This window comes from Pinus tabuliformis, chromosome 3_2 (genome assembly GCF_031772625.1).
Source record: "Pinus tabuliformis cultivar Carrire ecotype Pingquan chromosome 3_2, CPIR1, whole genome shotgun sequence".
Taxonomy (NCBI): Eukaryota; Viridiplantae; Streptophyta; class Pinopsida; order Pinales; family Pinaceae; genus Pinus; species Pinus tabuliformis.
Window position 1 is genome coordinate 121,084,385 of NC_142302.1, and position 20,281 is coordinate 121,104,665.

General features: G+C 40.0%; 3 protein-coding genes across 6 annotated transcripts in view; 1 reads left to right on the plus strand and 2 right to left on the minus strand.

Moving 5' to 3' along the window:
* Positions 1-20,281, plus strand: part of LOC149180107 (Sphingomyelin synthetase family protein) — a 93,668-nt gene that overhangs the window by 59,012 nt on the left and 14,375 nt on the right. The window lies entirely within an intron of this gene.
* LOC149180108 (uncharacterized) lies at positions 3,239-4,501 on the minus strand. The gene is made up of 2 exons (XM_089415901.1): positions 4,201-4,501; positions 3,239-4,069 (listed from the first exon to the last, which is right to left on the minus strand). Exons 1-2 carry the CDS (start codon positions 4,326-4,328, stop codon positions 3,583-3,585), a joined length of 615 nt encoding a protein of 204 aa, XP_089272027.1. The 5' UTR covers positions 4,329-4,501; the 3' UTR covers positions 3,239-3,582.
* On the minus strand, positions 4,741-19,406 carry LOC149180109 (uncharacterized). Its single transcript, XM_089417954.1, has 5 exons — positions 19,370-19,406; positions 18,942-19,036; positions 5,792-6,671; positions 5,536-5,677; positions 4,741-5,411 (listed from the first exon to the last, which is right to left on the minus strand). Exons 1-5 carry the CDS (start codon positions 19,404-19,406, stop codon positions 4,931-4,933), a joined length of 1,635 nt encoding a protein of 544 aa, XP_089274080.1. The 3' UTR covers positions 4,741-4,930.

Below are 20,281 nucleotides of genomic sequence, written 5' to 3' on the forward strand. Positions count from 1 at the left end.
GCAAGGAGTAAGATACTTATCTTTGGTAAAATGGTGAGGGCTCCCTCTTAATCCAATCTTGAGGGATACCTATAACAACTCAAAATTGTTCTTCCAAGGCATGTTAGACCTACAAGTACTAGAAATCAAAGCATAAAGGAAAACAATTCAAAACTTTGGATCCTTCCATCTTGTTCTTCTTTGGTGAACCTTCATTGGCAATGTTTGCTTGATCCCTATCTCTTCTTTTATTCCTTGGATTCTTAGGACAATTACTTCTATAGTGACCCATCTTGTGACAATTGTAGCATTTAATCTTGGATAGGTCTATCTTCTTCCTTGGCCCTTTGGACTTCTTGAAGGTTCCTTTATTCTTGTGATGAGCGAAATAGGCATTCAAGATTTTCTCTTCTTCACTCTCCTTGTTGCTTACTAAAGATATTTTGACTTCTTCTTGACTGCATGCATTCTCGAATGTAGGAGTATCCTTCCAAATCTCTTGAGCGGAATCTATGTTGGATATATATGGGATGAGGTTATCCTTTATTCCATCCACTATTAGGCTCATGGTCAATATTTCCGTTTCTTTAAACTTTGCTTTCTCTGCTCCACTTGATTCATCTGTAGGCTTCTTTACTTTTCCTTTAATTAGATTCAAGACTTTATTCTTCTTGAGGATGAGATCTATCCTATTTTTTCATGCCCTATAATTGGAGGCTCTTTCTGATTTATTTTCTCCCTTCAATGAGTTAGACATGGTTCTTGAAGATAGTAGGCTTATATGATCCCCTTTGATGACCCTTATTCAACTTCTTGAGATTTCCTTATTCTCCTTTCAATAGATCTTCAAGCTGCCTTTTTCCTTCTTCTTAACCTTGCTGGGAAAACATGTTGGAAAATCAAAAAGGCAGAAAGATTTTCTTTAAGTTGATAATTACTTGTGATATTCTTATTTTCTTATTAACTTTCTTATGTTCTTCTTTTACTTTAGTTCATCAATAACTCGAAGATCATAGACACCAGATGTAAGCGGACAGCCAGGGAAAAACCCCTATCTAGGGGAAAACCCAGTCAACAACTCTTCCTTTAATAGTTTCATGAGATGATCAAGACTCCTTGACCTAGACACAAACTTTCCCCAATCACCAAGTCAACCCTTCCCTTCTTCTGCAGATGATAACCTTCCAACAACAACTTTGACCTAACACTTTGATCTTGCAACAACAGACTTTAACCCAACAGAAACTTCGACCTCTCTAACAGAAACTTCGACCTCTCTAGCAGAACTTCGACCCAGTAGCAGAACTTCGATCTGCAGTGGAACTTCAACCTAACAACACTTCGACCTTCTAGTGAATAGCTCAACAAATCCACACGAGTGAGAGAGAGACACCCCAAAAACTTCAATTTTCCTTCTCAAACAAATATTCTCCTTCTGCAACTTTGCACTTTTTCTGCTTCCTCTTCTTGGATATCGAACTTGTGAGAGAGATGTCTTCCAAATGAATCAAACTGCTTGTACATATAACCTTTTCAGGAGTTCGAATTACCCTCATGTAGGCCACTGTTATGGGCCTTGGAAAAGCTTCACAAGACGTCCTACAACACCCTACAACAAGCCTGTCATTCCAGCAACCAAACTAGCCCTCAGTCACATGGAGAATACCCCTGTTTTGGCTGCGGCCTCCCCTAGGTAACTGCGACAGGGTTAGAAGGTCCTCCCTAGGCCTTTAGGCCCACTCAATCAACCCTCCTACACACTGTTGCAACAACTAATGACCTGCATCCCTTTACAGAGATATACACACCCTATTTAGCACAAAAAAAACCCACTACATACCTCTGTTTCAGCGGTTGAACTTGCAAGGAAACTTGCACTCAGAAAACAAGAGAAAACCACGTTAACCTGCCCTCTTAGCCTCCACAAGGATGCCTCAAACCTGCGTTGTTTTCTCCCAATGAACCCACACCCAAACTTTGAGATATTTCTTCTCTATCTCGGCTTCCTTGCCTCTTCGTTCTTGTTGCCTTAGTCACTGGCCATTTCAGAGCTATTTCTTTGATGGATGATCACTTGGATGTTTGAAATGTCCTCACGCTTCTCCTCGTTTTATAGGTTTGCATGGGGCTCCAATGAACAACCCTAAAAGGGTTGCCAACTTGTCAAACAACCTACTAACACTAGGCCGACTTGAACAAGCCCACATCCAACATTCAAAAATTAATATCTCTTCAACGACAACTCGAAATCAGACAATTCTTGATGCGTTGGATTCGTCTCATCATCTACTATCTTCCTCATCCATCACATGTTGCAATCTCATCACGATATTGGCCCAAACATCAATGGGTGCAAAACCCTCAAGCTTGGGTTTCAAGCCCACAAGGCTTAGAGTACCTCCCAAGCTACAAAAATCAACACTCCCTCTTAGCGAGGGAAGCACTTCCAAGACTAGGAAGTAACCATCAACAACACCGACGACACTAGCCCATCTGTCATCCATCGCTACAACATACCCTGTAGAATGAACCTGACAATCTCGGTAGTGCCTCTGCCTCATCACATATGAACCTGAAGATTCCAAACCTCCATAAGGTTTCTCCCTCTGAGGCTAGACTCCCTCTGATCCTACACGATCTCCACTAGCTCAATCCTGCAAGCACTCATCCTCCTGGATCAAATACCACACATGCAAATCCATCCAATCTCGGATATGCAATATCACGATTCGATGAAGACACTAGCTTGCTAATATCCAGTCCATTACATGAAGCCATCTCGATCAACCTGATCTCGTCCAAGCCAAAGAAACCCTCGAGCTGTCCCAACCATCCATGGCAAGTCAAAGGAAGTCCATGATCAACAACTTGCCCTACAACAAACTATTGTTCACCAGGCTCACCACCAATCCACCAGAACTCCCAGCCAATCTCGTTGCCAATCCAATCAAGACCACATCTCCATGTTTTCAGTTGAACCCTTCTCTCCATGATCTAGACACCCACAACTCTCTCTGAGTTGCTTCCCAGTGCACACTCTGATTCACTGCCCCTCAAAGTAGCTCAGATATGCTCTGATACCATGTTGTTTTTCCACGACCTTGGTGTATGGGATAGAATCTTAAATCTCTGACACTACCAAACCAAGAATCACAATGAAACTATTTTGCACAACCAAATATAAACAATAGTAAATCTACTAGTGCACAAAATATCAGTGTTGCACACATCGCGATCGGGATTTAATCGGCGCCGGGAAAAAAGCGGAAAAAATCGTTAAAATCGGGAAAAAATCGGAAAAAAGCGGGAAAAAATCGTTTGGCACAAAAATATTCATTTTTTTTCAATTTTTTTCAATTTTTTTAATATCTAAACCATCTACAACATAAAATAAATACATTGACACATAAATATGATAAAAAAACTAATATATAAGATGTTTAATATCATTTCTAGCGCTAAAATCACACATAACATTGAATCATGTCCTGAATAGTAAGTCCTGAGTCCCAAGTCCAACTCAGCCTCAAAATATCAACAAAAAATATGATAATGTATCTCATCATGTCATAATGTCATATACAATAAAATGAAAGTCTAATCCTATTGATTTCCTCTGCCCCTCTTGCGAGAAAATGGCACAACTTTCTCTTTCCCTCTAGATGTAGAAGCTGGTGCCTGTGGTGGTGGAAATGGCAGTGGAGTCTGACGTGCTCTAGAAGCTGAAGAACTAGTAGTAGCAGCTATAGGAGGCTGAGGTGGACGGAGACCACGTCCTCTACTGGTGGTAGTGGTAGCCCGGGTAGGCGGTGTCACCTCCTCCTCCTGCTCCTCCAACTCCTCCTCCTCCTGCTCCTGCTCCTGCTCCTGCTCCTCCTCCTCCTCCCCCTCCTCCTCCCCCTCATCCTGCACTAACCAATCCTCAGTGGGATCCATGAGAGGCCTCTCGGTCTCAACCCTCCATTCAGCAGTGGTGTCAATCCCATCCAATGAGATGGCTTCCGTATCAGGTGTCTTCTCTAGTTGTTTCACCCACAATCGAAGATTGTAGTAGACATAGACCATGTCATTAAGTCTATGGGACTCCAACCTGTACAAAGTTCATGAAATAATAAATTAATAATTAATAATTAATATTATAAAAAAAATATTGTTTAAAACTTTAATGAATTCAAAAATTTATTTGGAAATTTGCAATATTTTAAATGTTTAAGTGTTAACCTATTGCGCTTCTTGTTGTGTATTTTTTCAAATACACTCCAATTGCGCTCACATCCCGAGGAGCTGCATGTTTGGCTGAGGATGCGTATGGCAAGATTTTGCAAAAGGGGTACTCTGCCACCATACATCTTCCACCATGCGTCTACAACAAAATTACAAATAAAATTTTAAATAAACATAAGAAAAAAATGGAATTTGAAGAAACAATGAAATTTGAAACAAAGTTACAAAGTACATACTACAAACTAAAAAATACCTGGCATTTTAACCGTCCTATCAATGACAGCCATATCAAAGCCAAATAAGCCACCTGACAACTTATATTGCTCAATTTGTCTAGAGCAATGTTGCACACATCGCGATCGGGATTTAATCGGCGCCGGGAAAAAATCGGAAAAATCGTTAAAATCGGGAAAAAATCGGGAAAAAATCGGAAAAAAATCGTTTGGCACAAAAATATTCATTTTTTTTCATTTTTTTTCAATTTTTTTAATATCTAAACCATCTACAACATAAAATAAATACATTGACACATAAATATGATAAAAAAACTAATATATAAGATGTTCAATATCATTTCTAGCGCTAAAATCACACATAACATTGAATCATGTCCTGAATAGTAAGTCCTGAGTCCCAAGTCCAACTCAGCCTCAAAATATCAACAAAAAATATGATAATGTATCTCATCATGTCATAATGTCATATACAATAAAATGAAAGTCTAATCCTATTGATTTCCTCTGCCCCTCTTGCGAGAATATGGCACAGCTTTCTCTTTCCCTCTAGATGTAGAAGCTGGTGCCTGTGGTGGTGGAAATGGCAGTGGAGTCTGACGTGCTCTAGAAGCTGAAGAACTAGTAGTAGCAGCTACAAGAGGCTGAGGTGGACGGAGACCACGTCCTCTACTGGTGGTAGTGGTAGCCCGGGTAGCCCGGGTAGGCGGTGTCACCTCCTCCTCCTGCTCCTCCAACTCCTCCTCCTCCTGCTCCTCCTCCTCCTCCTCCCCCTCCTCCTCCCCCTCATCCTGCACTAACCAATCCTCAGTGGGATCCATGAGAGGCCTCTCGGTCTCAACCCTCCATTCAGCAGTGGTGTCAATCCCATCCAATGAGATGGCTTCCGTATCAGGTGTCTTCTCTAGTTGTTTCACCCACAATCGAAGATTGTAGTAGACATAGACCATGTCATTAAGTCTATGGGACTCCAACCTGTACAAAGTTCATGAAATAATAAATTAATAATTAATATTATAAAAAAAATATTGTTTAAAACTTTAATGAATTCAAAAATTTATTTGGAAATTTGCAATATTTTAAATGTTTAAGTGTTAACCTATTGCGCTTCTTGTTGTGTATTTTTTCAAATACACTCCAATTGCGCTCACATCCCGAGGAGCTGCATGTTTGGCTGAGGATGCGCACGGCAAGATTTTGCAAAAGGGGTACTCTGCCACCATACATCTTCCACCATGCGTCTACAACAAAATTACAAAGAAAATTTTAAATAAACATAAGAAAAAAATGGAATTTGAAGAAACAATGAAATTTGAAACAAAGTTACAAAGTACATACTACAAACTAAAAAATACCTGGGATTTTAACCGTCCTATCATTGATAGCCATCTCAAAGCCAAATGTGCCACCTGACAACTTATATTGCTCAATTTGTCTAGAGACCTCCATACGTTCTTCTGGAGTTTTCACCATCTTCTGGACACAGGTTAATAATCCTTCCACGACCTCAACATCAAAATTAAACCCACATGCATAAGAAAATGCAGGGTTCAGGAAAAGGCCAGCAGCATGAATGGGACGATGGAGTGTGTTGTTCCATCGCTCATCAATGACCTTCCATAGAAGGAGTTGTCTCTGGAACCCATCATCTCCCTTGTCATCATAGTAGGACCGAATGGCTTCTTTGGCCCTATCCATGGCTTCATACAAATAGCCCATTGCGGGCTTCTCACCATCTACCAACCGAAGAACCTTTACCAAAGGTTCTGTGACAGCGCACACCTCCTGCACTCCCGCCCAGAAGTCTTCTTGGTATGAAACAAGTCTGCAGACGGCCTCTCCTTCTGGTTTGCGGCTCATTGGCGAAGAACGCCACTCCTCTGAAACAAACATTCTCTTCAAATCCCACATAGAATTCAAGAGGGATTGAAGAGATATGAAACTCGTCGCAAACCGTGTAATGGCGGGGCGCACCAACTCTTTGTTGTTGGTGCATTTTCTCATCAAGCTAAGCACAGATGTGTGATTGTAAATAAATTTTGTGATGGTTTTTGATGAGTCAACAGCCTCTTTGACAAAGGGAATTTTCCCTATGTCCTCTAACATCAAATCAATACAATGGGCAGCACAAGGTGTCCAAAATAAAGTAGGATGCCTGTCCATAAGCAATCTACCAGCAGCAACATAATTTGCAGCGTTGTCCGTTATGACTTGGACAACATTTTCTGCACCCACCTCCAAAATAAACACATCCAGCAAATCACATAAATTTTTTGCATCTTTGATTTGATGAGTTGCATCAACAGATTTGATAAACATAGTCCCCAAGGGACAACTAACCAAGAAGTTTATAAGGGTTCTCCCCTTTTGGTCAGTCCAACCATCTGACATAACAGTGCATCCTGTTTGTGCCCATGATGCCCTAAAATCCTCCAATCTTTGGGTGCAGTCACGCTTTTCATCTTGAAGAAGCCGGCCTCTGAAATCATGAAGAGAAGGGAGTTTGTACCCCGGGCCAACACTGGCAACAGCATCAAGAGTAGGTTGGAAAAATGGATTATTCCTTATAATGCTGAAAGGAATATCACTCCAGAGGAGAAATTTTGTCATCAACTTGTCAGCTTTTTCTTTTTCAGTTCTTTTCATCATTGAACCGATAGTTGGTTGTGAACCAGGTGTGGTTCGAGGAACAAAATATGATGATGCAGCAAACGGATTGACTGACGCTGCAGTAGAACCTGTGCCACTTGGCCCACTTCCTTCAACTGACCTTCTTAGTTGCCTTTTGAGTTCTTCTTTGGCGTCTCTAGTGTGCTCTAATTCTCCCAATGCTCTCATGGCTTTTTGGATAATTTCAGCATTTGTCTTTAGACAGGGCCCCACATCACGTCCAGGGATTTGTGCAAGGTGGAACTTCAACCTGTACACCCCCCCGAATATTTCCTTTCCACACAACTTGCAAATCAAGTTTTGTCTATCATTCGGAGTTTTAGGGTCACCATATTCCCAGAAAGGATCCAATTTCCTTGGCATGTTTGTTTTTGAATTTTGAATTTGCAAACCTATGGAAAAATAAGGATTAGGAAATAGGAATTTAGGATTACATAAATGATAATAGTAAATAGTAAATACAAATTACAATTTAGCATTTGCAAAATTACAAGCTAATTATTTCCAAAATCCCAATTTCTAAACCCAAAAAACAATGAAAAATAAAAAAAAATAAACAATGTTTAAAGAAAATGAGAAAATAAAAAACAAAAATTGGTTCTCATAGTCATAACAAATAACCCATCCCAAATCAATGAAAAATTTCCAAAAATTCTTTAAAAACAATGAAAAACAAAGTTTTTAGAGAACCAAAACAAAAAAAAATTAATCTACATACCTGGTTTATGGACAAATTCGCGATCTTGGCTTGGATTCCTCCTAAAATCGGCTCCCACAAGCGACGGCAACCCTCTCCCTCCCTTCTTCTCCTTCTCCTCCTTCTCCTCCGCGGCGGACTGCTGAATGAATAAAATAAAAATCGAATTTCCATATAAAACGCCCGCTGCCCCCGTGCCCGGCGATTTTTTCCTTAAAAATCGCGACGATTTTTTAAAAAATCGCGATTTTTTCGATAAAAATCGTTAAAAAAAATTTCCGCCGATTTTTTGGATAAAAATCGCGATTCGAATCGTCATTTTGAAAAAATCGCGATTTTCCGATTTTATCGCGATTAAATTGCGATGTGTGCAACACTGGTCTAGAGATCTCCATACGTTCTTCTGAAGATCTCACCATCTTCTGGACACAGGTTAATAATCCTTCCACGACCTCAACATCAAAATTAAACCCACATGCATAAGAAAATGCAGGGTTCAGGAAAAGCCCAGCAGCATGAATGGGACGATGGAGTGTGTTGTTCCATCGCTCATCAATGACCTTCCATAGAAGGAGTTGTCTCTGGAACCCATCATCTCCCTTGTCATCATAGTAGGACCGAATGGCTTCTTTGGCCCTGTCCATGGCTTCATACAAATAGCCCATTGCGGGCTTCTCACCATCTACCAACCGAAGAACCTTTACCAAAGGTTCAGTGACAGCGCACACCTCCTGCACTCCCGCCCAGAAGTCTTCTTGGTATGAAACAAGTCTGCAGACGGCCTCTCCTTCTGGTTTGCGGCTCATTGGCGAAGAACGCCACTCCTCTGAAACAAACATTCTCTTCAAATCCCACATAGAATTCAAGAGGGATTGAAGAGATATGAAACTCGTCGCAAACCGTGTAATGGCGGGGCGCACCAACTCTTTGTTGTTGGTGCATTTTCTCATCAAGCTAAGCACAGATGTGTGATTGTAAATAAATTTTGTGATGGTTTTTGATGAGTCAACAGCCTCTTTGACAAAGGGAATTTTCCCTATGTCCTCTAACATCAAATCAATACAATGGGCAGCACAAGGTGTCCAAAATAAAGTAGGATGCCTGTCCATAAGCATTCTACCAGCAGCAACATAATTTGCAGCGTTGTCCGTTATGACTTGGACAACATTTTCTGCACCCACCTCCAAAATAAACACATCCAGCAAATCACATAAATTTTTTGCATCTTTGATTTGATGAGTTGCATCAACAGATTTGATAAACATAGTCCCCAAGGGACAACTAACCAAGAAGTTTATAAGGGTTCTCCCCTTTTGGTCAGTCCAACCATCTGACATAACAGTGCATCCTGTTTGTGCCCATGATGCCCTAAAATCCTCCAATCTTTGGGTGCAGTCACGCTTTTCATCTTGAAGAAGCCGGCCTCTGAAATCATGAAGAGAAGGGAGTTTGTACCCCGGGCCAACACTGGCAACAGCATCAAGAGTAGGTTGGAAAAATGGATTATTCCTTATAATGCTGAAAGGAATATCACTCCAGAGGAGAAATTTTGTCATCAACTTGTCAGCTTTTTCTTTTTCAGTTCTTTTCATCATTGAACCGATAGTTGGTTGTGAACCAGGTGTGGTTCGAGGAACAAAATATGATGATGCAGCAAACGGATTGACTGACGCTGCAGTAGAACCTGTGCCACTTGGCCCACTTCCTTCAACTGACCTTTTTAGTTGCCTTTTGAGTTCTTCTTTGGCGTCTCTAGTGTGCTCTAATTCTCCCAATGCTCTCATGGCTTTTTGGATAATTTCAGCATTTGTCTTTAGACAGGGCCCCACATCACGTCCAGGGATTTGTGCAAGGTGGAACTTCAACCTGTACACCCCCCCGAATATTTCCTTTCCACACAACTTGCAATACAAGTTTTGTCTATCATTCGGAGTTTTAGGGTCACCATATTCCCAGAAAGGATCCAATTTCCTTGGCATGTTTGTTTTTGAATTTTGAATTTGCAAACCTATGGAAAAATAAGGATTAGGAAATAGGAATTTAGGATTACATAAATGATAATAGTAAATACAAATTACAATTTAGCATTTGCAAAATTACAAGCTAATTATTTCCAAAATCCCAATTTCTAAACCCAAGTCACCCAACCAAATGCCAAAAAACAATGAAAAATAAAAAAAAATAAACAATGTTTAAAGAAAATGAGAAAATAAAAATCAAAAATTGGTTCTCATAGTCATAACAAATAACCCATCCCAAATCAATGAAAAATTTCCAAAAATTCTTTAAAAACAATGAAAAACAAAGTTTTTATTGAACCAAAACAAAAAAAAATTAATCTACATACCTGGTTTATGGACAAATTGGCGATCTTGGCTTGGATTCCTCCTAAAATCGCTTCGATTCGCTCCCACAACCGACGGCAACCCTCTCCCTCCCTTCTTCTCCTTCTCCTCCGCGGCGGACTGCTGAATGAATAAAAAAAAAATCGTTTTTTTCCATATAAAACCCCGCTGCCCGCGCCCCCCGCGATTTTAACCGAAAAAATCGCGATTTTATCGAAAAAATCGCGATTTTTTCGATAAAAATCGCTATAAAAAAAATGGGCGATTTTTTCGATAAAAATCGCGCTTTGAATCGGCAAATTTAAAAAATCGCGATTTTCCGATTTTATCGCGATTTTATCGCGATGTGTGCAACACTGCAAAATATAGACAACTATTTACAATTTTCAACACAACTTCGTTATATTAATCAAACTTGAATAATACAATAGTCTAGGGCTCTCGTACCAGGGATAATGGCCCTCAAATAACCACTAGTACAAGAATTCAAAATTGGGGCTTAGTGTCAATCAATCAACAACCAATCTGCCCTCAACAAGATACTCTGACCATCTAACTGTCACACGCTGTCTCAACTCTTCTTAGTTGTACCCTGTACCTGCCCAGTCCTTCGGCTCCCAATCTGCAGTATTGCCTCTATCAATGGTCCAAGTCCATCTGGTCATTGAACCTTGGCTATCCAATCTGCTCACTAGTTGTGCCTTAGTCCATCAAGGGCACAACACATCGAGACTCCTGTCGAGTTGTTCACAACTTCGTTTGTAAACAACTCACAATTGCCCACTGCTGCTCCTCAGCTACTCAGGGTCTTCAGCCCACTGTGGTCTTCCTGCGCTGCTCCAATGAAGACCAACATAGGGCATGGAGGGTTGCCACATATCACTGCGAGATGTCCATCTCCCACAAGGAACGCGGGCTAGGAGGACTACCCATCATCTGCTCTAGAAGTCCTTCTCCACACACAAGTCTAGGGTTGCTCAACTGCTCCTCTGGCTGATCAAACCTTGAGCTCAACTTCTGCCACTGTAGCAACCACCTAAGTACATGAAGATGGTGCACACCGGGCTCCAACTTGGGCACTATCACGCTGTCCTCCACCAAACCATAAATGCCCAATCCTCGTTCACACTTGGTTCACTCTCATGCTTCCCTCCAACATACCACGGGTGACCAATGCTGCTGTAGCATCTGCTCCTGGTTAGGGCATCCTCACACCTAGGAATCCCTCCTCTTGGATGCTAACAAACTCCATCAAATTGTCCTCTCCTAGGACACTACATCCTATATCATCCAATCAATCAAGATGACATCTGCAACTCCCTGCTGCTGCCTTCTTGACCTATGCACTTCTATTGATGAACTTGCCATAGGATGATCACAAAATTCTCCAAAGCTAGGATTTCTATCCAACTAACATACCTCCATCAATCAAGAAGACATCTCCAGTTCTTTCCTCCTAGGTTGTAAAAGTTTCCTCCTCTTAGGGTTATGTAAATTTGGGAGGACCTAGGAACTCCCGCGTGGTAATGCTAACTTTTAACTCAAGTTATACGGGCCTGTTTGGCCCGCGGCCATGCTGGATAATCTTGAGTGTGTTTTAAATCCCTCAAGACCCTCCACCTGCCTTTAATGTGTCTTGTGATGCTTCCTTCCGTTCTTTCCTCCTCCTAGGGTTATGTAGATTTGTTTACAAAAAATTTCCATCGAATGTAGGTTACCGAATTCAGTGTCATTCCTTATGCGTTAGTTACATCTTTATGGAAATTTTTCCCTCCATTAAATTTTCCAAAGTGCATTCACTTTCTTTCCTCCTGCCTTAGTTTTGTGTTCATATAGATTTTCCCCCTCTGTTACAAATACAAACTATAAATTATATATATAAAATAAAAAAACAAAATAGATGGGAAAAATTATAAATATTATATATATATATATATATATATATATATATATATATATATAAACATAATAATGTATACAAAATCAATTTGTTTGATGAACTATTTAGAATAGGCATATATATAGAAATTTTATATTAAAAAAATTGAATTTATAATTATATTTCAAAAAATTTTAATTATTTTTTCAGGTGTTGAATCTATTTATATATTCAAAAATATATTTTAAACAATAGAAAATCATAATACCACTAATTTTTTTTATTAAATTTCAATAAAAAAATCAAAATATCTAATAATTAGATTAAATCTTCTTAAAATTCTAATTTATATTTTGAATATGTAATATTTTTATTATTAACATTTAGAATTTAAAGAAAGTCAAACATTGTTATTATGATTTAGATTAATTCCATTCAATTCTAAACTCATGATAAATTTGTTTATTTGATTTATCCAGACAAAATCATATATTTCATCACATTATGTTTTTTTGTCGTAATAATCTTTTTTCCAATTTTTTGTTCAGTGGCTATTATTTTTGAAGCATACAATTTCTTCTTTTAGAGATATATACATTTATTTTTCATATGTGATATCTAAATATTCAGTATAAATAAAATAAAAATATAAAGATAAAAAATTTTATATTGTGAAAATTTCAAAACCATATTTAAAAAAATATAAAATTTTCACCTCAAATTTCTCATATCTGTTTCCTGTAAAATTTTAGTTTTGTGATAAAATATGAAATATTAATTATAAAATATATTTTATTTTTGCATAACCAAGATAAAAAAACATACATCGGAAAAGTACACTTCAAGGGCAGAGAATTCATAGCCCAAGGACTCAATTCATATTTCAGACTGAGAAAATACTCTATAACAACAGATTTATTACGGCCCTAAATCTACCCCTTTAGTTCCTTCTTAAAGGGAAAGAAATCCTAGCAGCGGAGCGTGGCTACCGAAAATATATGAATGCCTACAGCCATGAGGGAGCAAGCATGGAGTATCCACAAGACACCCTACAGTTGACTGTCCACAACAACAATATAACTGTCCACAAATAAAGGAAGACATCACTGTTTGACTGCGCCGTTCCTAGGAGTATCTGCCGCTAGGGTAGAGAGCCTATACTAGGCCTCTCAACCCTCCAAATTATGCCTCCAACTGTTGAAGTGTAACTAGGTTTGGTCTTCATAAATATAAGTTTGACTTATGTATTTATTCAAGAAAAGAGAAATTATTTTTATGATATTTGTCAATGAGTATCTTGCTCATTGAATTAGGTCAAGCACAGGTTCAAGTACTTCTAGGAAGTCAAGAGTCAATGTATTTATGTAAGACCCTTTGAGGGCATGTTACACTATGCATAAAATAGTATAAAGGTCAAAGGAATACCTCCAAGCAAAGTTCAGGTCCTCTCCATGTAGCAACGTCATCCAAATGAAGCAAAACAGAGAAAATAGTGAAGATATGGTCAAGTGGCTTGAAGACAGAATGTCGGCCTAGAGGAGGGACAATCCTCTATATATAGAGGCTGTCCACTCCCTCATAAAGTATATAACACAAGCTCTAAAATCAACGAAGGTGGAAGTCGAGAAAGTAAAGGAAAAAGGCAAGTCTAAGGGTCTCCAAGACAAGCAAAGAAAGGAGGAAGAAGACCGAAGTGTAGGGGACTGTTTCTAGGGCTAGAAACAGTCACACGTGCAAGGAAAAGGAGGACAGATTGCGGATATAACAACAAGAACATTTCAGTGCAAGATTCATTAGTGTTTGGGCTAGATATTAGGCCTACAAGGCCTCCCAAGTCAAGGGAAGAAGTCTCTCTCTCTAGCGAAGGTGAAAGGACCCTAATTCACTAATGGTACCCTCCACATGTGAGAAAACTAGGGCAGCAGAACAACAGTACAATAATACTCAAGAAGGATCTCATTTGGTCAGCAAAAGAAGAAGTCTACTTGAGCAAAGGATAGAAGAGGAACATCTCATCTAGAAGGCTCACTCAAGGAAGGTCTATCTCTTGACAAAAAACAAAGAAGAAGGACGAAGTGCTGGGGAGCAAAGTGCCGGAAGAAGGAAGTCTATGTGCCGGGGAACAAAGGGCAAGAAAGAGGAGAGGACTTGACTTGTGTATGGAGGACATCATAGTCAAGGGTCTAGGGTTTGGCAGTGATCAATAAGAAGCTTCAATAAGAGAAACTTACCAAAGGGTTTTCCTCTCTAAGAGAGAGAGGCTTTGGCCCTGGCAGAGAGCCAACATTTGTGTTCTTGTCTTTATGTTTTTGGTAGCAGTTTGATGAAACACACACACTAATAATAAGAAGAAGATCAAGCTAAGATAATTGTAAAAGTGCTTCACAAATTGTTATCAAGCAGTGAAGAATCCTAACAAACACCAGTGCCCTTAATTCTTCAACATGGTATCAAAGCTAAGGTGACACATCAAGGAAAGGGCATCTCAAGAACACTCATCAAGGAAGGACATCTACAAAGGTGGAAGTAGCAAGCCAAATCTACTCAAAGAGAAGAGGAGCCTTACCCAAAGGCACCTACAAAGATGAGTAGATCAAAAGGGGACCTACACCACAAGCCAAGCAATCAATCAAGTCTACTTGAAGCAAGTCCACTTGGAGAAGGGAACTTGAAGAACATCAAGATCCTAGGAAGGCAAGCCATCAAGTCTTCAAGGAGAAAGCAAATCCACTACATCTAAAAATCTATCAAGTATATGTCCCCTTCTGAATAAACATCAATATCTTTTTGCAAGGAAAGCAGCAAATTGATAGGTACCAATAACTTTCTTGCATGGAAGAAGATGACTAATTTACTTCTCAAGGAAAATGAACTCCTAGAACATGTCAAAGCGAATATCACTATCCTTGCTAAGGAACAAACTCAAGCCTTAGCCAAGTATAATAAGGATGAGACAACAGCTCAAAGGATTCTAATAGAATCAATCAAAGACTCTCTCATTCCTTATGTCTCCAAATTTGAAACATCAAAAGAAATTTATGATAAGCTAGTAGAGCTATTCTCGATATCCACAGCCGGAGAAGTGATATCTCTAAGAAATGAATTGTACAAGATGAAGATATCAAAGGAAGGAATAGCTCCCTATTTCATGAAGATCTCTGAGATGAGGGATTGACTTCAAGAGCTTGGGGAAGTCATGTCTGACAAAGAAATGACAATTGTAGTACTCAATGCTCTACCTAAGGATTGGGGCAACTTCACATCAAGCATATATGCCAAGAAGGAAGCAACCACACTTAGTGAAATGTGGTCTCTATGCAAGACAAAGGAAACTAGACTTAAAGCAAAGGAAGATGTGGGATCAAAGGAGCAAGCATTTGCTACCATGGCCAAGAGAAAGGGAAAATTTGTCAAATTTGGTCCACGAAGAACAAACAACAATGACATGTCCAACATACAATGCTATGGATGCCAAGAATATGGACACTACAAAAGGAATTATCCTAAGCTTAAGAAGGACAACAACAACAAAAGAAAGAGGGAAGAAGCTCACATGTCTCAAGAGGTGAAAGAAGAAGAAAAGAAGCAAAAGAAGGAAGATGACTATGTCAAACTCTTTACTTCAAGTCTTCTTTCAAGGTTTTGAGTAGGATAGGAGCATGTAGGAATAAAATAAAAATTGCATGGCTAGAAACATCTTCTAGAATCTAGAAGCATGAGAGTTCTAGATGCTCATGAAGGAGTAGCATTTATAATGAGAACAAAATGCATGGTTGGAAATATCTTCTAGAATATAGGCGCAGGGTAGATATAGCTCAAGATATTCATGTAGAAGGAGCATACCTAGTATAAGACTTCATCCTTGATGAAAGAAGATTGATCATGATTAAGAATCTTAGAAGACCGCCATCATCAAAAGAAAAGAAACATTTGCAAGGCAAGGGTCTTTAAGATCCTATGATGGAATCTTCAAAAGAAGGTTTATAAACCAAAGTAGATGTCTCATTGGGAATCCCATTCATGGGATCCAAGAAAAGGATGATATGCAGGCAAGTTAAGATGAAGCAAGAAGGGCCACACCAAGGACAACCTAATGAAGCTAAGATGATCAAAGGAGAATCAAGATGAGGTGTGTATGCATCAAAGTTTAGTCATGTTATCATGTGTATATTATTGAGTCATGGGAATAATTCTATAACATGATCAAATATGAAAGAATCTCTTTCACCAAGGACATGCTCGAAGGCATGTACTACATTGCAATGAAGGTCAACAAAAGGATATGCTCACATAAGGAGTATAAGATTGCTGACTAAGAAGCAAGAAGGAATGCTGACTAGTCCAAGAAGCAAGCAATGAAGAAATACTCTCACAAGGAGCATAAGATGGTTGACCAATCTATCTAAGAAGAAGCAAATGAAGAAAGAGATCAAGCATGTGAGGAACACCATGATCACAAAAAATCACCATCTGACAAAGAACCATTGAAGATATCTCTCGAAAGAAGGCAGGACAACCCTGACAAAGGAAAGAAGGACCTTTGAAACCTATGAAGGCCTTGGAGATATGAAAGATGTAGATAACTGATTCTACTCCACGAAGATGTCATGATGAAGAAGCCATCCAACAAAATCACCATTTAATATTGAAGCAATATCAGGATGAAGTCATAATGGGCTACTAGGTCGAAGCATGTAAACAAGCAAGTACAACGAAGCATCCATGAGAAGAGTATTTCGAAGCATAGAAAAATGACAAAGGAGTAGCTAGATGACAAGAAAGATTGATATATGGCAAGAAAGCCACTTTCCACGAAGAAAGCAATGACATGACAAACTAGGAAGGAAAGTGATCGATGGATGGTGCCCTACCTAGAAGAAGTTCGAACAAAAGACTTCATGACATCAAAGAAAGGAAAGAGATCAAGCAGTTGAAGGACCCACGAAGAAAAGTTGTTGATGAATGAAAGAGTCCCTAGTTAAGAGGGAGCTCTGACAAGTCCCTGATCAAGAGGGAGTTTTGGATCATCCCTGATTACAAAGGAGTGACAATTGTGTTTTTCCATTTCATGGGTCATGCACTAGACCAGCACTGCTAGCCGTAAGTCTAGATGAAGGCCATGAATGGAAATGTAGACACAAGATAGACACAACATTCTTGTCTTCACTTGGGAAGAAAGAATGGGAGGACTGGGTAATCATTTGGCATCCGATACTCTTTGAGGATGTGTAGGGCATCCAAGACAAGAGTAGGCAAGAGGACCGATATTCTTTGAGGGTTGGGAACCCAAGACAAGAATAGTCCTAGAAGGTCATACTTAGTGAACATCCGGGTGGGTATGTACCTTGAGAGACAATGACTAAGGTGTTTATAAGTCATTGGTCTCGCCAACATTGTGCTCTGATCTATTGAGAGATAGCGCTGTCAGTCAAGGCCTTGCTGTGGAAACAATGTTGGTTATTATGATGCTATAACAGATGGATTGCAAATCCGGTTTCTCTTATGTGAATTCTTCAAGATTGAAACATAGCCAAACACCTTGTAATGTTGTATGAATACCTCCCTAGTTAAGAGGGAGTGTTGAAGGAAGTGTAACTAGGTTCGGTCTTCATAAATGTAAGTTTGACTTTTGTATTTATTCAAGAAAAGAGAAATTATTTTTATGATATTTGTCAATGAGTTTCTTGCTCATTGAATTAGGTCAAGCACATGTTTAAGTGCTTCTAGGAAGTCAAGAGTCAATGTATTTATGTAAGACCCTTTGAGGGCATGTTACACTATGTATAAAATAGTATAAAGGTCAAAGGAATACCTCCAAGCAAAGTCCAAGTCCTCTCCATGCAGCAACATCATCCAAATGAAGCTTGAAGACAAAATGTCGACCTAATCTCGGCCTAATGTCGGCCTAGAGGAGGGACAATCATCTATATATAGAGGCTGTCCACTCCCTCATAAAGTATATAACACAAGCTCTAAAATCAGCAAAGCTGGAAGTCGAGAAAGTAAAGGAAAAAGGCAAGTCTAAGGGTCTCTAAGACAAGCAAAGAAAGGAGGAAGAAGACCGAAGTGTAGGGGACTGTTTCTAGGGCTAGAAACAGTCACACGTGCGAGGAGGAGGAGGACAGATTGCGGATATAACAACAGTAACATTTTAGTGCAAGATTCATTGGTGTTTGGGCTAGATATTAGGCCTACAAGGCCTCCCAAGTCAAGCGAAGAAGTCTCTCTCTAGCGAAGGTGAAAGGACCCTAATTCACTAAGGGTACCCTCCACACGTGAGAAAACTAGGGCAACAGAACAACAGTACAGTCATACACCCATATCTCAAGAAGGATCTCGTTTGGTCAACAAAAGAAGAAGTCTACTTGAGCAAAGGATAGAAGAGGAACATCTCATCTAGAAGGCTCACTCAAGGAAGGTCTATCTCTAGACAAGAAACAAAGAAGGAGGACGAAGTGCTAGGGAGCAAAGTGCCGGAAGAAGGAAGTCAATGTGCCGGGGAACAAAGTGCAAAAAAGTGGAGAGAACTTGACTTGTTCTTGGAGAACATCCTAGTAAAGGGTCTAGGGTTTGGCAGTGATCAATAAGAAGTTTCAATAAGAGAAACTTACCAAAGGGTTTTCCTCTCTAAGAGAGAGAGTTTTTGGCCCTGGTAGAGAGCCAATATTTGTGCTCTTGTCTTTATGTTTTTGGTAGTAGTTTGATGAAACACACACATTGATAATAAGAAGAAGATCAAGCTAAGATATTGTAAAAGTGCTTCACAAATTGTTATCAAGCAGTGAAGAATCCTAACAAACACTAGTGCCCTTTAATTCTTCAACACCAATCTGTTGTTGTAGCATCACTTTCCTGTGGCCCAAACAGTGACAAACTACGCACTTAAACAAACACATAATTGCACCCAAACTTACCTCTTTAGCTGCAGTCTGATCTGGCAAGGGAGACACCTTAATTTTGCCCACAAATCTGCCCTTAATCACCTTCCTAGCTGCCTCAGAGATGCAACCTTCTCCACAGAGGAATCCACACCAAAACGCAGAGAAATCCTCTCCAAAACTCGACTCCCTTGTCTCCTTTCTCTTGCCTCAGAACCACACTAAATCGTAGAGGTATGTTGATGTGAATGCTCCCTCAGGATGTGAAAATATGCCTCACACTTGACCTATATTTATTTGCATCAAGTGGCTCCAACAAATTTGTGTTTGGGCACCACTTTGACCTCAAGCCGACTTGCCCAACTAGACAAATTAACCCATCATATCTTCAAAAATTAATATCTCAACAACGACAACTTGGAATTGGACGATTCTGAATGTGTTGGATTCGTCTTGTCACTTACTATCATCCTCATCCATCGCGTAACGTAATCTCGTCATTGTTTTGGCCCAAAAATTGATGGGTGCAAAACCCCAAGCTTGGGTTTCAAGCCCACAAAGCCACTTGTAGAGCTCCTTCCTCCAAACCCTTGATCCTCAAGGCTTGGAGTACGTCCCAAGCTACAAAAATCAACATGGTACAGCTGATGTCCCTGTCCATAAGTCTCATTGGAGGCAATGCTCCAAGACCTCGTTGTGCAGCACCATATGCCACTGCATACCACCAAGTATCCTCATTCTCCTCAGCATGCCATTGTACACTGCGACCTGTCCCTGTACAACACTAGATTACCTTGCCTACGACTGTGTCACCTTGTACCATCGGGCGTCCCATATGCACCGATGCATCCGTCACTCCACTAACAAACCCAATGTGGTGTGAGTCACTCCCTGTACTCCATTGTGTAAATCCATGCACCGCGACACACCACCATGCACCTCCTTGCTCACCTGCAAACCACTGCTCAATGTTGTATACTCCTACACGCCACTAGATGCCATGATCTAAAATTGAGATAATACGCGTCAACCTGCACCCTACCGATATCGCCACCTCCACTGTCACATCACCATACCCTCTGATGCATGGGCCTCACCTCCAAATCCCCCCTGAGAGACACGAGAGGTGAAGTCCCCTATGTACTAGTGGTGATGCCACCACTGCACTGCTCCTCCGTGACCATTGTGCCCCACATAACTGGGGAGAACCCTCGATCCCATACAAGGCACTGTCTGGTGGCCAGATATTAGCTAATGCCACCTCCTCCAACAAACTCCTGCGAGAGTATGCTGATCATCCTGTGATCTCGTGTCCAACCATCATACCAAGACAACCCAAGGAGTCTATCCATAAATTGAATGACCACTGGTGCTGA

Coding starts and splice junctions, on each gene's coding strand:
- LOC149180108 (XM_089415901.1), bottom strand. CDS start 4,328: ATGTATGGTGGCAGAGTACCCCTTTTGCAAAATCTTGCCATACGCATC. Junction 4,070..4,200: donor CACAACAAGAAGCGCAATAG/GTTAACACTTAA, acceptor AACTTTGTACAG/GTTGGAGTCCCATAGACTTA.
- LOC149180109 (XM_089417954.1), bottom strand. CDS start 19,406: ATGACGAGATTACGTTACGCGATGGATGAGGATGATA. Junction 5,678..5,791: donor TAGGACGGTTAAAATCCCAG/GTATTTTTTAGT, acceptor ATTTTGTTGTAG/ACGCATGGTGGAAGATGTAT. Junction 5,412..5,535: donor CACAACAAGAAGCGCAATAG/GTTAACACTTAA, acceptor AACTTTGTACAG/GTTGGAGTCCCATAGACTTA.